At 39.5% G+C, this 18,597-nt stretch overlaps 1 protein-coding gene across 3 annotated transcripts in view; it reads right to left on the minus strand.

Moving 5' to 3' along the window:
• The window catches only part of PTCHD4 (patched domain containing 4), a 180,315-nt gene that overhangs the window by 110,780 nt on the left and 50,938 nt on the right, over positions 1-18,597 (minus strand). For all 3 annotated transcript variants that reach the window (XM_078446982.2, XM_078446981.2, XM_078446983.1), the window contains one exon: positions 13,032-13,512. In XM_078446982.2, the coding sequence (XP_078303108.1) occupies positions 13,032-13,512 (481 nt within the window). The remainder of the gene's footprint in view (positions 1-13,031; positions 13,513-18,597) is intronic.

Raw genomic sequence — 18,597 nt, forward strand, 5'->3', positions numbered from 1 at the left:
ATGGTAGAGAACTGGCAGTTTTCAAACATTTGTTGGTTTGTTTTTTGATCCACAGGAATTTTTCCACAAACTAAATCTTTATGGTAACTTGTCATGTAAAAAATACCAGAGTGAAATTCATGGGCAGAAACAGAGAGGAACAGCCAGAAATTCTGCTGGCTCAATTCTTTCCAAGGCCCATAGTCCTAATGCCTCCCAAGGAGTCCTTGGGGCTCAGTTTGAGAACAGACAACAGGGTCAAGGAATCTGGGAGAAAAAAATTTAAGTAATACAGGTTTTGATCTTGGCTTCAAAACATACTTGAGAATCGTTCTGGTGACTTTATTTCCTTATTTAGTAGAAACAGGTGCCCACGTATCTCTGGGAAAATAAGGAAGTCATCTTTATGATAAAATGGCCATGGGGATATTTTTAGGTTGCATGAAGCACCCAAACAAATAATAAAACATTTAGACTAAACTCTTATATTTGGAGATCCAAAACCCCTTCATTACATAACCATTTTCAATGGCTTTGTTTAAAGATCATTATTCCCAGAATTTTAAAACAACACATGGAATTTCATACATAGATATCCATTTCTAAAACAATTAAGCTTTATCTTTGCTGTGAGCTAGGAATTAAAGTCATTCATTCAAGAAATAATTATTGAGCACTTATTATTTCTGAAACATTGTGCCAACACAGTCAAGTATATGAAGTTGCCCTGACCCTTGACCAACACAGTGGAAAGGAAGGGAAAGGGGACAGAGTTATAGAGTGAATCCATTAATTTATTGTTGAGTGTTATAATGAGTCCTTATTATAGTCATCACAGTCACTCCCAAAAATCTACAAATTAGGTGCCTTTAGTAGTCTTTCTTTGTGTGCGTATAGGTGATCTCCACTGGTTTTCATTCAGTGAAATGAGCCATCTAATGTGTTTCTCCCATCTCCTTCCCCCCCCTCCACCCCTGCTAAAAAGTAGCTTAACTTGTGAAAATTAGTAATGGGAAACCCCACTAAAATGGAGTCGGAAGGTTTCCGCGAGGAGAGCTCTCAAACCTTGCTATTCTTAGTCAATTGCAGACCCAAGAGGAAGAAGTGGACTTGACTATGCACGTGGACACAACTTTACTATCCCAGCTAAAGAAAGAAATGCTTTCCTTATCTGCCCCTCTGCCATAGCTAAGCCAATGAAAAGTCACCATGCTTTCAACTCCTAGTTTACTCCAATGGAGTGTAGCTTATAACAGCCTTACCAACTTACAATTTTCTCCTTCAGGAGCATACCTTTCCTTTGTTTCCAGGATTTGTCTATGGTTTTGCCATAGGTTGTTTGTCCAGGATTACAATTCTCTTTTATTCCTGAATAAGCCTATCCATTGCTGGTAAGATAAATAGTAGTTTTTCTTTTTTAAGGCTGAAAAACCTATTCTTATACCCACTTCTTTCTGACAAAATTGTCTCCTTTTTTTGGTGTATATCATTGACTATTATGGTTATACTCCATGCTTTTTATTATGTGTTCTCAAATACCATTAGTAAATTTTCTTAACTAATACTTTACTGATTTATATTATTAAATACAATATTTAATTTAGGATGGAGGCATCTAGGTGGCTCAGTTGGTTAAGTGTCTCACTCTTGATTTCTGCTCAGGTCATGATCTCACGGTTGGTAGGATAGAACCCCACGTTGGGCTCTGTCCTGATAGTATGGAGCCTGCTTGGGATTCTCTCTCTCCCTCTCCCCCACTCACTCTCTCTATCTGTCTAACTCAAAATAAAGAAATAAACTTTAAAAAATATTTAATTTAGGATGTAAACAATTACTGGAAATATCACTGGCCAGGACATAGTCTTATTTGATTTAGGCCAAGTCAGGAAGCACTAGAAAAAAATGGCAGCATCTTCTTCATATTAAATTCAAACTCAGCATTATAATTTCTCTAAAGGTACACAGTAGGATCTAGAAGATGAAGCTCAAATAACAGTTTTGCCTTGGTCTGGGTGAAGGCATTGCTCTGTCATTACAAAAGAAATCAGCCACTATGACACATATATTGGATGCATACATAAACCATAGTGTTCCAGGAAGGCAGGTGGGAATCAATGCATAGGGATTCTTCAATTCTTAGAAGCCAAAGGTCACCACTAGCATCCTCAAATCAATACAGGAATTATCTCATCCTTCTCTGCTAATTGTATTTTTTTGTTAGATGCCTGGGTATGAAAATACTGGCTTGGAAAAGAATTGAATCCAGAAGGTAAGTGTCCAGTTTTTAAATGATTTTCTTTTTCCTGGATAGGGCTTTGTTTTTCCTCAGAAAAGTAATGGCATAAGCCTTAATGCATTTCCACCATTCAAGTTTCGAGTTAAATTGCAGCATTTACCCTGAAACAGCACTGCAGAAAATCCCAATCTGGTCGGTAACCACAGCTTTCAGGCACTAGGGATATTTTTTTTCTTGGAATGTTTTGACATGACAGTTAAGTCAACTTCAGTTAATGAGGATCGTTCAGATTGCTTGTGATAGAGATGCATTTGAGGAAGGCTTTGGAAGTCCATGCTGGAGAAGCGATAGTACCTGACATAGTAATAGTTCTACCATGTGCTGAATAAATTTATCTTTCACAATTCCCTAGCTGCTTAATTACTCAAGACTGATTGCTACCTGATTCAAGAGGTAAAAAGCAAGAGCAGAGTGGATTAAGCAGCATGAGGTATATTTACAAATCTTTCCATTTTAAATGTCTAAACTAGCATCAGCTACCCTTGAGATAAACAGTATCACCAAAATGAGTCCATATGCTTCCACCCTGAGTAAAATTGTGTTATATAATAGTACTCTTCCTCATTCCAAACCTCCAACTATCACTGGAGGAAGCTTGTTTGCAGTAAAAAGTGCAATATGGAGGTGGATTCCAAAGAAAATGTAGAATCTTAAGGAGTCAGGATATAATTACTACTAATGTTGGACAGTGCTATACAATAAAAAGTACATGCTACCTGAAATGCTTGGCATAAAATTCAACTTCTAACTTGTTATGCCAAATATCTGTTCCCTTCCCGCCTCCTTTAAAAGGTCTGCAAAAACCAGCTAGTGAGACGATGTTTCAACTTATTAGAAACTTACGTCTCAGGAAATCACTCTCAAAGCTACAAAAGAACAGACATCAATATAAGAAAATCAGAACTAAAGAAAAACAGAAGAAAAATAGGGACATTAAGATACCCAAACTAAAAACAGCCAAGAGTTCAGACTTTTCTTCCTCTATGAACGTTAACGGCCACAAGAGTCATCGATAAGTCAATGTTTGCAAAATGCCTGCTATGGGCACTTTGGAGTAGACATTAGAAAAGATGCCAAGTAGACCCAGTCTAGCCCCCAGTGAACCCCAAACCCAGAAAATAACATGCCATACAGCCTAAGTGTCAAATAAAAGCTTCACTGATTAAAGAATAAAGGTGGAAGGGATGTTAAAGACAAATCAGTCCAACTTCCTCACAGTATGAAAGAGAAAACAGGGGAGGCCCATAAGAGGTGGGACTAAACTGGACTCCCAAATCTTCTGATCCCAAGCCATAAACAAGGGGATATTTTTACATCATCGGCCAACCCTTTCCCAAAGGAAGTAACAGTTTCTTACCAAAAGCAGGGTGGCTGCAATTAATATGGCTGGGAAAGAGCTCCAACTGAACATTCTTGATGTCATAATAATAGGCCCTGTTTCTCCCAGCAATGAGTTACTTTGGGGAGGCTTTCAATGGCTTACTGATCCCATGTAAAACAGGTCCTGTGGCAAAAGCAACTTACTGAGAAATATTTCCAAAACCATAACATAATCATTAAAAAACTTTAGCCAACTCTCAAGTCTTAGAGGGCCCATTACGTGCTAAACACTGTGCTATTTCTGGTCTAGGGAAACAGCAGTGCCCAGGAAGTAACACCTTAAATGCCTGGCAAAACCCTCCCCTTCCAAAGTACTGATCCTGCCTCCAGCAGAACTAACCAAGAGAAGCAGCTACATATGTTTCTGATGAGTTCTCCCAGTGGCCTCCCCATCAATAAATCCTCACTTATCACCATGATCTGTTTAAGACATTAGCCCAACAAAGTTTCTAGAGTGTTTTTCTAAAAATTTTGACTGGGGCCCACATTATGAAAAACATCTTCCACTGGGATCTGTTATACACATAGGTATTATACTGAAACTAAAGTATTGATACAGTAATACTTTACTATGTGCAATACCTTCTGATATTTCCTATTTCTTTCTATTTTCTTTCCTTCTCCTTAAGTGAAACATAAATGTGGATCATGATACATTAAACTGACCTAGTGACTCGAATAGAGCATAACTCATTTGAGAAACACTGAGAGACCATTCATTCATTAATTCCACATTAATTTTTATAGCCTATTCCAGGCCAAGTATTGTTTGAAGTACTAGAAAACAATGGGAATGGAACAATGAAAATTTACGTTCTTTCGGGGCTTATATTCCATTGCTGGGAGATAGAAAATGAACAAGTCCAAAGGTAAATTGTATTGTATAGTACATATGATGAGCTCTAAGGAAAAAACTGAAGCAGAGAGGGAGACCAGAAGGTGAGGGTGCTTGTGGTTTGGGATAGAGTGGCCAGGGGAGTCCCCACTAAGAAGGTGACATTTGCATTAAAAGCTGCAGGAGGTAAGGAAACAAGTCTGCAGGTATCTGAGGAAGAGCTTTCCAGGTATAGAGAGAGAGACAGGCTGAACCTGAGGCCAGAGGGACAACAGATGTCAGTCTTGTCGGGACTTTGGAAATCACTGAATATTTGTATCCATTGAATTTGGCTTAGATGGGAAGCTAGTATAGGATTTTGAGCAGGTGAGTGATATGATCTGACCTACAATGTAACAGAACGACTTTGCCCAGTGGGACCATTGGTACGGCAATCGAGTCATACCCTTCCCCTCACAGAGCAATCACAGAGGCCCACGATTCCCAGGTCTGGGAACTGTCATTCCTATACAGTTCTGTATAACTCCCTATCTGACCATCTTCTTATCTTTCCCACCTTCCCCCTCCCCTCTGGAACTCAGTCCTGTCATCACTAAGATTCCCTACCTCCAGAATCTCTTCCCCAAATATAACCTTTAGCTTCTTGCTCTAACGAAACCTGGCCATCCCCCGAGGACACTGCTTTCCTGGCTGTCTCCATTGGAGGCCTCTTTGTTCTCCTATTCCTCTTGTGTTATCGGACCTGAAAGTTTTATAGGTGATATCCTCTACCTCATGGGAAGTCAAAGATGTTGTTCGTCTTCCTTAAAAACACTTACTCTTTTGAAGGTAGGCCATGTAGTATGCAAATTATTCCTTTTTTTAAAAAAATTATTATTCATTTACAAACCTCAGGATCAGTCTCTCTCATTTGCTAAAGATTTAACATAGGACTCAATGTGTCAGTGGCCATCACAACTCTTGTCATAATTTGTCATGACTTCAGATTCCACAGAGAAAATCCCTTCTATACTCAGGTCCTTTGAACTCATAATGTCTTCAATCCTACATTTGTCTCCCAGCTCAAAATGATCAAATCATGGTCATTTTCATTAGTAATAATCTCTTCTCAAGACCTTGATACCATGCATCTCTACAATCCATCTCTTTCTTTTCCAGCTCACTCCCATTATGATTGCGTGGCAAATCTCTGTTTCCAAAGATGGCCAGAACGGTCGCTCCCATTCCACCTGTTCTTCTGCAATGTGACTCCACCTCTCTCTCAACTCTCTGCCACTCTCTGAAGTGGTACAGTCCCACTGCCGTCCTCTTGAACCTGAGCTAGCTTTTCTGAATGGCATGCAGTCAACAGGATATGGCTGATGTGATGCTACGCAACTTCTGTGACCAGGTCAGCCCTGCAGTTTTGCCTTGCTCTCTTGCAATACTTTTTTCTTGGAGCCCGAGTCACCAGATTAGAAACCTGACTACCTTGAGAACACCATGCTGGAGAGGACACGTTTAGAGGCCATCTTCAAAATTCTAGGCTGAGGGGCTCCTTCAGAAATCCCAAACTTGGTACCAGCCATGTGAGCAAAGAAAGCATCTTAGAAGTGGTTGTTTTAGCCCCAGCAGTCCGAGCCCTTGGACATTCAAGTGACCCTGAGCCGAGGCTCTAGACATTGTAGAGATGGGAGAAATTGACCTCACTGTACCCTTTCTAAATTACTGACCCACAAAACCCATGAGCATAATAAAATGGTTGTTTTGTACTACGAAGTCTTGTGGTATTTGTTATACAGCAATCGATAACCAGAATAGACTCCAACCTCAAACAGTTTTCTGACCTCACAAAAAATCCTAGTATTTTGACCCTATCAGTTTTTTGCTATGATGATGATGGAAAGTAAATCCTCATTGCCCTTATTGTTTGACTTAGTTTATATGAGACAGACAGTTAATAATTCATTAAATAATCCATTTACTCTCCTACATTTCCTGTACTTCCTTTAGCTAACTTATGGCCATGTGTCTAGTTCTGGCCAATAGAATATGATGAGAAATAACTATCAATTCACGTGCAAGGTAGTTATAAGTTGGTGTGGTTTCCCTAACTATTCTCTTTTCTGTGTACACAGCTGGGACCACAAACTCTGAGAAGACAAGATGTTGCATGGCAGAGGCATCCTCGGCCCCTGAATTTCTGCTGGAGAAAGAGTTCCCAAAGAAAGCTTCCTGACCCACACTAAACTGTAGTATGAGCAAGAAACCAATCTTTGTTGTGTTAATCCAACTAGATTTAAGGCATTATTTGTTATTGCAACATGGTTTAGCTGACCCCAACTAGTAAAATTTTCATGATCTGTCATTATAGTCATTCTTCTGCATACACTATAAACTTTCTTTTTTTTTTTCCCCCTGTAAGGTTTTTTCCAATTAAATTCATGTCATTGCCTACTCAACCCCTCCCCCAAGCAGCTATATATGGCTGGAGGTGGGGCACTGACTCAGCAACAATGCCAATTGATTTCTTTTCTAAATCCATAAACGCGAACTTCAAGTGGTTCCTTGTGCTTCTTAGCTGTTCACCTAGCTTTTTTTCCTTTAATTTATTCTCCAATTTCTAAAGCCACTCTTTCAAAATCTCTTCACTTTCCTCAAATCAACACCTCCTCTCCCAAATTTATTCTCAGCTGATAACTTGCTTCATATTTTACTGACAAAGTTGAAGCCACAGAAGAGAATTTCCACACACTCCCACCCCCACATGTACCAATCTATCTGGATCTGTCCGTATATTTTGCTTTCTCTTTTCTTAACCGGAGATGAGCTGTCTGTGCTCTTATATAAAGCCCATGACTCTAGTTGTGTTCTGAATCCAGGCCCATCTCTCCTACTCAATGACATTGCTTCTGCAATTTCTTCCTATCTTTGCTTTACTATGAAGCTTTCTGTACTGCGCATCCCAATTAGCGTACAATCATTGTTTCTCTGTGATGTAACACTCCTTGGAAAAATTATCATTACTCACTGTCTTCGCTTCTTATGCTCCAAGCTCTACTCAACCTCTTTGTTACTCGCAGCATGCCTCCAAAGCAATTCTTGTCAAAGTCACCACTGACCTTCAAATTGCTAAGTCAAATGATCAAGTCTCAGTTCTCATTGGACACAACTTCTCAGCAGCTTTTGAAACAGTTGATGTCTAGCTTTTTCAGGAAACTCCTTCTTTACTTGGCTGCTGGGACACTATTATCTTTTGATTCTCCTGCCATCTCACTGCCTGATCCTTCTTAATGTCATTTTTCTAAATCATCTTCATTTTCCCAATCTCTAAGCATTGGAAAGCTTCATGGCTCAGATCTTAAACTTCTATTTTCTATCTATATTTATCTTTCCAGTTGATCTTGTCAGATCTCATGGCTTTTATTATCAGCTATGCCATGATAAATCCAAAATTTATATTTCCAGCTCCAACTTACTGATTTTACTTCTGAACCTGATCTACATACTGTCTTAGCCCACATTTTTCCCACTTGGATGCTTCATAGGTATATCTAACTTACCAGATAGAAGAGTAAATTCCTAAAGTTTTCCTCTACCACTGATTCCTTCCATAATCTCCCTATGACAATAAATAGTAAATGCTTTCTATTAATTATTCAGTCCTCAAAGATTGGGGTCATCCTTGACTCTTCTTTTTCTTACATACCACATCCAATCCTGCAGCAAATCTTGTCAATTCTATTTTCAAATATACATCCTGAGTCGAATCCCTTTTTAGCACTTTCCCTGTTCTCATGGTATTTCAAGTCACCACCATTATATCCCATAAATTTTTGTGATAACCTCTTACACAGTCTCCCTATAACCATTCTCGATCCACTGCAGACTAATTTTCACACTGTAGCCAAAGATGCCTTTAGAACGTAAGTCAGGTCATACTCTAATGTCTCAAATGCTTCAGATAGCTTTCCATCTAAAGTATTCTCAGTGCCCTACATGATCTGGCTCTTTACCATTTTCCTAACTCCATCTCATAATACTCAGACAGTTGTCCACTCTGTTCCAGCCACACTCCCTTTCTTGCTGTTCCTCAACTTTACCAAGAGAAGTCCATCTAAAAGACTGCATTTATAATTGGCTTTGTCAGAGACGCTCTTCTCAGGTTGCCACATGGATACTGCTTTACTTCATTTAGCTCTCTACTTCAATTTCTTTCTTTTTGTTTTTTTTTAGAAAGTCTTTTCTCTTACCACTTATGCTCTTTATCCCTTATCCTGCTTTATTTTTGTACTTTATAGCACTTATCTTATTTGTTTATTGTCAGATGCGTCCCCTTTGCAGGCCAACAATGTAAGATCCATGTGGGCAACAACTTGATCAGTTCTGTTCAGTGTCTTTTATTCTAGAATGCAAAAATACCTGGAACATAGTAGGTGCTCAGTAGATATTTGAATCAATTAATAAACAAATGAACATGGAGCTCATGAACATGGAATTTTGAGCATGGAGTTTTAGATGATGAATGAAGTCTTGTAGATGGAAATGCTGGCTTCCCCTGAACAAAACAAGTCAGGTACATGTGTCCATCATCTTTACTCACTATCTTCACTACCTATTTTTTAAGCTCTATTGAACTTTAAATTAGTCTCAGCACTGCCACAAAGCAGCTCTTGTCAAAATCACAAATGACTAAAGTAAGACTCCTGGCATATAAAACGAATTCAGGATAGATCACAAAAATAACAGTGAAGCAAGGCTACTAATGTCTTTGGCAATTATCCACAGAAGATCAGCAAGGAGCCAGGTTGGTACCTGTATGCAATATTAGCCCATATTTCTCCTTCCAGAAAGAGGAAACACATTCACACAAAGCAAATGAAGTAAAAAAAAAAAAAAAGGCTGACAATGAGTTATAAATTAAATTAGTGACATTCTTATTGCTTTATGTTTGCATAGAGAAAAGATGTTAAGCTGGAGTTAAATAGGGTCATTTTAGTCATAATAGGTCATTCCAGAGGTCATACATATGCCTATGATCATCTTTTATAAACCTAAATCTGGAACATACAATTTGAGAGACACGAATTCACTTACAGACAAAATATAAAAATTGGTACAGGTTTAAAAAATGCAGGAGGGGGTGCTTGGGTAGCTCTAGCTCAGTCAGTTGAGAGACTGACTCTTGATTTTGACTCAAGTCATGATCTCAGGGTCATGGGACCGAGCCCCCTGTTGGGCTCCATGTAGAACACGGATCCTGCTTAAGATTCTCTCTCTCTCTCTCTCTCTCTCTCTCTCTCTCTCTCTCTCTCCTCTCTGCCCCTCTCCCTTGCTCGTGCTCTCTCTGTCAAAAAAAAAAATGGCAGGATATAAAAGTACAGTACATGTGCCTCTTAAATGGCACCAGGGATATTAAGTGGATGAATGATCAGAAAAAAGAACAAGGCAGGTGCAGTCTAGAAGGAAGATACGTGGTCAGAAACAAGACAGCTGAAGAGCAGAACATCATAAGTGACATATTCAGCTTCAGGGATAAGTTTTAATGAACACAAAAGGTTTGAATCTTGAGGCACAGCGGAGTGAATATTCACTACCTCAGATAAATCCTTGTGGGAAGATAGGAATAGGCATAAAAGTTTGCCAGAAGAGTTGGGCTTCTCTGCCTTACACCCAACTAACTTCATATTATGCAGTTTGGATACCGTATACAATGTAATCAATCAAAGGACTACTTTCAACCAATGCCATGTGTACCCCTAGAAGATATAGATCTGCCAAACTGAATTTACTGATGCTCAATAGCACATTCCACCTCATCACCTTCATGGAGTTGTGCTCTGAATGCAAGGTTGTGGTTTTTCTATCTAAAGCCTCTCCCCACCCCCCTTTCATATGCACACACACACACACACACACACACACACACACACTAGAAGTCAACAAAGGAGAATGGAGATTAGAGGTTGGAGGATAACGCATACCTTACATGACATTAGAAAGGAATGATTAAAGGAATGATCTAGCTTCAGTAGAAAATGAAATAAATAGGGGTGCCTGGGTGGCTCAGTCTGTTGAGTGACTCTTGATTTTGGCTCAGGTCATGATCTTGCAGTTGGTAGTTTGAGCCCCACATTGGGCTCTGTGCTGACAGTGCAGAGTCTGCTTGGGATTCTCTCTCTCTCCCTTTCTCTGTCCTTCCCCTGCTCTCTCTCTCTCTCTCTCAAAATAAATAAATAACTTTAAAAAAGAAAGAAAATGAAATGAATAATATTGTAGGATCTTCAAAATTTGAGATTGAAAAGCCCAAACCCTTCATTTAATATATGAAGAACTGGGACAAAGTTAAATCAAACATACAAAGTTAGTGGAAAAACTAGAATGAAAGCCCAGATTTCCTAGCCCTGTAGGATATTCCTTTCATTTCGCTAGTTCTTGATCTTGGTATCTTTATCATTATGGATCATTTTACAAACAGAACAAAGCACAACCAACAAACTCCTTCTTGATGGAAAAGATATCTGAAATAAGTATTTATTGGTAGGTTTATTATAGTTATGTTTTCAGAACATACCAAAAAAGTTTATTTCAGAACATTTTAAGGACTGAATTCTATGAATCCTGAAGAGTAACCATTCACCAGGCTTCTTAGAGTCTGCACCTACACTGTCCAGAGTTGACTTATGATCTTAAATAACACAGAGAGAGGGAAAAAAAAGTGTGAAAAGTATGTGTTTCAGGATCTGGGCATTTGCTTCAGTGCTATGGCTTTACATGTTATTATTTCCTTAAGGAATGAAAACCCCACTTTGATTTTGTAGAATTGATACTACAATTCAACACCACTGGAGACAATTTTTCTCCTTATTTGTATTGAATATAGAATTCTATATAACATATAATTTTCCTGATAAATCTTTCCATTACCTACTTAGATTGCCACAGTTTTAGGTATCTGATTTGTCATTTTGAATGAGCCATGCTGCATTTGTGAATCATGCTGAATGTTCCTTATGAATTTTATATTGTTATTTCAAGTCAAGAGACTGAGCTCAAAAAACAAGTATTAAATGGCTCAAATCTAGGCTCATCCTTATCACTGGTACAAACAAATTTTAATATAGTTCTTTGGGAAAAAGAAAAAAAAACTTTTGTTAACAAGATGAACATGCATTTAAAGATGATATGCAAAATCCAGGATGACTTTCAATTTCTGGAATCTAAGGGCTGTTTCCTATTGATCATTTAATCCAGCTCACTTAAAGCTTGATAAGATTTACAAAGCATTTGCTGTATGTTCTAAGCTTTAGGTGTATTCTACTCCATTCAAACAACAATTATTTGAAAGTGATACGATTATTACCCTTATTTTATATGAGAGTAACCTGAGGCTTCCTGAGATGAACTGACTCACTAGGGGTCACAACGAACTTGGGTTTCCAGATAAAGAAGTTTGACCCCAGTACCTACACTATAAATCTGTTTTGCGGTATTCTCAAAAATGTTTGTTAAAGTGAAAACAAAAAGGGTCTGCATTACCTGGAAGACTTTTTGGCCACATACCTGTGGGGTTTTTTATTTAGTAATAAAATTGTAATTCATAGCTGATTTTAACATTTACTTTACAGCTCAAGACTCTCCTGTTCATGTCAGTTCACCTCGTAGAGGCCATTATTACAGCTCAACCTCCAAATCACTGCATGTGGGGAATTATATCATATCTGACAGAACTCTTTTGTAGTACCACAGATATCACCATTATCATGGCTTTTCTGATGCATTCCATCAGTCTTGTTGCTGAGCCATCACTCACATTTCTTCCCAGACTTGATCTTTTTTGTGAGAACACACACACACACACACACACACACACACACACATCCCACACACACACTCATAAAGCATTTTCTAGACATTTATGTATGCCTAGGAGAAAAGTTATAAAAAGGAATAATCCTGAGTGAAGATGCTCATTAATTATTTTTACCAGAGATGTAAGAAATTGGGGGAGACACCTTTAAGCAGCAGCAGGAAGGTTTAGCTAATATGGAGGTAAGTAAATGAGTATAATTTCTGGAAAATTTTTGAAATGAATTAATAAGCCAAGATTAATGAAGGAGTTTTTCAGATTAGAACATGTCAGTGGTTCTTTGAATTTTCACCCTACGCTATTCACTCTTCACCATCATCAACTTGAAGATGTCCATGAATACGAACCACGAAAGTTTGTTCAGACTAAGTGTTGGGTTTCCTTAGCTCCGTACTCCATTATCCCTGGCCTATCATTTTTGAAGAAGCAGAGTAGAGAATTCCAATATTGTATAATTTAAAAATACCTGACAGCACTCAATTCCCCAACATAAATGGGAAGATGACTTGGTCAGCCTAAAATTTCCAAAAGGCCCAGTAAGGTGAAACGGACACCACCCCAAGTAAGATTTTACATAATCACACAGACGCATCAGTGCAAAATTAAAACGGATTTCTGCCTGAGAATTCAAGAAATATACTACCTTGCCCCATATCGGTAAGAATCCGATTACCACAAGGATGGATAGTTACCCATGGCGAAGAATGGAATTCCAAGCAGGGTGGAGTTGTACTTTCCATCGGTGATGAAGAAGATCCCTGCTGCCGTGATGATGGAGATGCACACCGTGAGCACCCCCAGGAGGCCCAGGAAGGGCTTGCTGCGCAAACAGTCCTTCATGGAGCTGGAGAGGGTGGCTGTGGTCAGGATCAGCACAAGGCTCACCAGGACCTTGCTTCTGGCCAGGATGCTGGTCTTATGAAAGTCTCTCCAGAGGCTAAAGGATGCTAAAGAGTAGAGCTGGAAGTCCTGGTGCTCCTCCTGGAGCTTCCTCATAAGCTTACAGAACTCATTCTCCCACTTCTCCCCTATGAGGTCTTGGGTGGCAGAACCATAGGTCTGGAGGTAGTAGGTGATTTGAATGGCTCTGGCTGACTTGACCCGCTGGTCCTTGCTGTTTGGCACTTCCACTACCCCGCCCAGTTGGTGTCCAATAAAACTGTTCCTCCCATCCTTGAAAACAGAAAAAGGAGAGACTACAGTTACCAGAGGGATGCACATTCCAGACAACAGATTGTTACTCTAAGTGAAGGAACACAATGAAGGCAGAGGATGGCTCTTGCAATCGTGGAGCTGATGTGGGTGGAGTGGCATGTGAGGATTTTATATTTAACCTTTTGGAGTGTCATGGAATCCCATGCAAGATGATCAGGATTAGAAAGATGCAAAGAGAATTACGAAGCTATGCAAGACTCGCCACATGCATAGGGAAATGATCCATCCCGTCCCTACCCCCGTTCCCATCATTTCTGTCTGTAGCAGTCTATTATAACTCCTTTATGCAGGATCAAGTCTTACGATTCAGTTTCAGCCAAAAGTTTTCAGCTTCAGTTTCATGAAGCATGGCATGAGTTAACATTTCAAAAATTGGAAGAATAATCCATTTAGTAAATATACACTAAGCTTTTCAGGGTTAACACACACACCTACACCAACACACACAAACACACATGAACATTACAAACATCTATACTCTGGGGATCCTGGGGGTGCAACGGTGTACTGCACACCACATAGAAGATACTATTTGTTTTGTTTTTACAATTAACACAAGAGTGTTGAAATGTTTTCTAAATATGAGGTGAGCGCCTGCTCACTCATCATGATGTTCCCTCCAATCACCTGCCTCAGTCATAGGTTGACCTTTTCTCCATAGAACACAGTGGACAACCCCTCCCCCCCCCCCCCGATGAAACTGATAAGATTTCAGGTGGGCTTGTCAAAAGTCATTGTGATTTTAGAATTTCACATGAAGTAGAGCAGACAAGGTCATAGGACTAGGATATTTATAAGAGAAGTGATCACTCCTCTTTAAGGTACAAGTAAGGTAGATACTGAGTTGTTTATTTACTTATTATTTTAAGTTTATTTATTTTGTTTTGAGATGGGGGCAGAGAAAGAGGGAGACAGAGAGGATCCCAAGCAGGCTCAGCACTGTCTGTGTGGAGCCTGATACGGGGCTCAAACTCATGAACCATGAGATCAAGACCTGAGCCAAGATCAAGAGTCAGATGCTTAACCCACTGAGCCACGATGAACCCCAGATATGCAGTTGTTTAATTCAGAGCAGTAATTATCAACCGGTGTGCCTTAACACTCAGAAAGAAATCCCTGATGGCCATCACCAAATTTAAATCAATTTGGATATTTTCTTTTTGCCACAACTGTCATTTACTTCAGTGGCAATGGTGGTCAGATGCAATACTGAGCCCAATAGCAGGTCACAAGATGGAACATGTCATTGAAAATGTGCTGCAGGTACCACGTGAAATGCAGGCACAAAGGTACTTAGTGCCATGAGGAGAATCTGCATTTGCTACGTCAAGCAAGATATTTATCTCACAAGGATATAAAAGCATAGAAGCAGAGCAGGAAACAATTCTTTCTAGAAAGGTAGTGCAGAAGGGCAACAAACCCAAACAATCTGCTAACCGTGGTTGTTATCACAGAATTGCAGCGCACTCTACCCTCAAATAGACACCTGTAACCAGTTATTATGGACTCATTTAGTCAGACTCTGTATCTGAGGTACTTGTTCCTATTTGTATTTTTAACATGCACTAAAGTAACTATCATACTTGAAAGTGTGTTGCGGGCACAAAAAATTTTGAAAAATTTACAGCAAGTACAAATGTTGTTAGTGGTATCATTAAGATTTGTGAGGAGGAAATTTCATAGTCATTTCACATACCCATTTGCCCCTATACGTTAAGTAAAAGCAATTTTTTCTGCTTAATACAACCTGACCAACTCTAAATGAACAATTTATTTCTAAATAAGAATTTGATTTGAGGTTTTTTTTTCCTTCCTTTGCTTGGAAAGTCTCCCCCTTCCAAGGCATCTTTGTATCTTTGTAAACTTTCCATCTTTTTCCATATATATATATATATATATATATATATATATATATCCCATATATATATATGAAAAACCTGAAATTCCAGCTGGAGTTTCCCCACTCTCTCTTTTTGAAACCTTGTGGGCTTGTCTGATGAGCTGCAAGTGAAACAGTAGGAAAGCTTCAAAGAAGGAGTGGGCATCTTGTCCCAGCACTGAGAGACTGGAATATGGTTTCCACTCTTTAAAGAATTTCCACTCTTGCTCTCAATTAGGCTTGTTTATTTTTGGTTTAAGCTTGGTATAATTTTTAGTTCCACCCTGGTTTCTACTTCTTTGAAATCCTGCCTGTGATGTTGACATGTGCTTTTGATTATTTGAAAGAGAAAGTATTTTAAAAGCTATATTTATTCACTTAAGAATGTGCGTTCCATCTGTCTTTACTCATTCTTGTCATCAAAAAGATTTCTCAGGGATCTTTAACAGCAGAACAAAGATTTATGCGTCCCTCAGGCCTCATTTGGAGATTATAGTGGATCAAAGAGGGCACTGATAATGTGCCTGGACAAAAGTCAAAAGTCTACAGAAGGCAAAACACAGATTTTTAAACAACTGATCTTTATTGAGTTTGGCTAACTGCTCACCCCCCTTTTGAAGTTGTCTAATTGCCATTTCTTACAAAAATTACCTCATAAGAGATACGCTTTCATCCCATTATATTTAAATGGATGTAACTAATAGAATGAATTTTTCTCTCTTAATTTGTTCTACTCCATGCACCAGAACAAAATAAACAAAGTCTTTAGACGTCCTTGAACAGAAAGCTGTGCTGAAAGGTTCACATTTTGTACAAGCCATTGGCCCAGTCATCCTATATGATCTTGAGAAATCATCCCAATGTTTCTCAGAACTATACTGAGCATATTTTTGTAAGGCAAAATTCTACTGTTTTGTAAGGGATGGTAGAAGAGTTTGTCAGTTTCCCAACTTTAACAGTTCATTGGTAGGAGAAATAGAGAATGAATAAAACATGTATTGTAATTATCCTCTGGGCAGAACTTCCCTGGACCTGTAAGCAGTCAGGGGGGGTTAGTGCCAAGAACACCTAATCAGGAGTCCTGTGACCTGGCCTGCAGCACAGGTCTCAGGCTAACTGGCTAAGAAACCCTTGGCTGGTTCATTTCCCCTTGTAGGTTTCCATTTTCTCATCTCTAAATGAGCAGATATGAATATAGGAGTAAATGTTTACATAATGTTGAAGATAATTTTCAGCTCTATTATCCTATGAAAATACTACCTATAAAGTCAGATGTGAAGGCCAGAAATGATATCATTATAATAGAGCCATGAATTAATTATTTTTATAGCATAACAAAATCTTACCAATCACCAGGTAGGACATTTGTGTTTAACAGGTGAGCAAATGTAGAGGCTCAGAGAAGGCAGACCTGTTAGTCAAAGTGATGAACCCAGGGTTCCAATGCAATTCTTCTGATTTCAAATCCAGAACTTTCTAGAATCCTGTGGGGCTGACTTCAGGGAGGCCACTTTGGTTCCTAGTCCCCACTAACTGTTCTTTTTTTTTAATGTTTATTTATTTTTGAGAGAGAGAGAGAGAGATAAAGCATGAGTGGGGGAGGGGCAGAGAGAGAGGGAGACCCAGAATCTGAAGCAGGCTCCAGGCTCTGAGCTGTCAGCACAGAGCCCAACACGGGGCTTGAGCTCACGGACTGCGAGATTGTGACCTGAGCCAAAGTCTGATGCTTAATTGCTTACATGCATGTTGATTCAACTTCCTCCTTTTCCAACAAAACCTCTTACGCAAATTCTAAGATTCCTTTAAGTACAGAAATCACATTTGTCGGCCCGAAGATAAACCTTAAAAACATGACAAAATGGTAACACATCACTTTCAATGCTCTCCTGTTTCAGTGTTTCGCTGAATTGAACAGACATCACTAACAGGAGGTGAACTGAAGTTCCTAACTCCACATCCTTGTGCCCACTTCTGCTCTTCTTGTGCCCACTTCTGCTTGTCCGTTTCTGCACATCGAAGCCAGAGCCCATGTGCACAACTCTAAATGAGATGACACCACTTATGCACTTATAATCTTCTACGTGCTTCCACTTGCACTGGGAAGAAATGAGAATTCCTTACCAGGTCTGCAAGGCTCTGCATGTCCCACCGCTGGCTGAGCCTCAGACCTTGTCCCCCACCACTCTTCTCCCCATGAATTCTATTCCAGCTTTCCTGTCTTCCTTCCTATTCCTTCAACACCCCAACTTTCACCACATGGCCTTTGCACCTGCCATGCCCTCTGCCTGGAATGCCTTCCTCTACTCTTCTATGGCCAGGGCTACTTCTTCACGGAGGTCTTACCTTTAAAGAGAACATTTGAACCGCATGCTCTAAACTAGACACTTCCTTCCCAGCCCTCGCTTTATGATATGCTCCTATTTTGTCTTCTCCCTACAAAGGATTTCTGTCTGAAGTGATCTTATTGAACCATTCAAATGTTCCTTCAACTAGCATGTGTGTTCGCTGAGAGCTGACACCTTTCCTATCTTGCTCACTGACAATTTCCCGGGGTTTAGAACACAGCCTGGTATATAAAGAACATCCCATAATATTTAACTCAGTTCACCCTGAGGTGTATAAAACTAATCATACGTTATTTTTTTTAATGTTTGTTTTTATCTTTGAGAGAAGAAGAGAGACAGATCACGAGTGGGGGAGGGGCAGAGAGAGAAGGAGACAGAATCCGAAGCAGGTTCCGGGCTCTGAGCTGTCAGCGCAGAGCCTGACGCGGGGCTTGAACTCCCAAACCATGGGGTCATGACCTGAGCTGAAGTCAGATGCTCAACTGACTGAGCCACCCAGGTGCCCCCATGCATTATTGTTATAGACACTATTTTATTAAGAACAGGAAAAGCAAGAGACAGCTCAAAGTGTCTGAGGACAATCGGGTCTCGGATGAAGAAAGGTGTATATAGAAATTGGAGGCTGGTACAGGAAAAAAACCCATAAATTTTACCTTTTTTTCCAATCTCCTTACTCTACTGTAACATTTCCCTAAAATATGTTTCCTCCTCTATTTTCATTGCACACCAAACATGTAGAGTAAGATAGTCTACTGGCAGGGGGACTTAGTGAGTACTTAAAAAAAGGATTTGCATGCAGGTCTGGGGGCAAAGGACAGC

This window comes from Panthera onca, chromosome B2, assembly GCF_046562875.1.
Source record: "Panthera onca isolate mPanOnc1 chromosome B2, mPanOnc1 haplotype 2, whole genome shotgun sequence".
NCBI lineage: Eukaryota > Metazoa > Chordata > Mammalia > Carnivora > Felidae > Panthera > Panthera onca.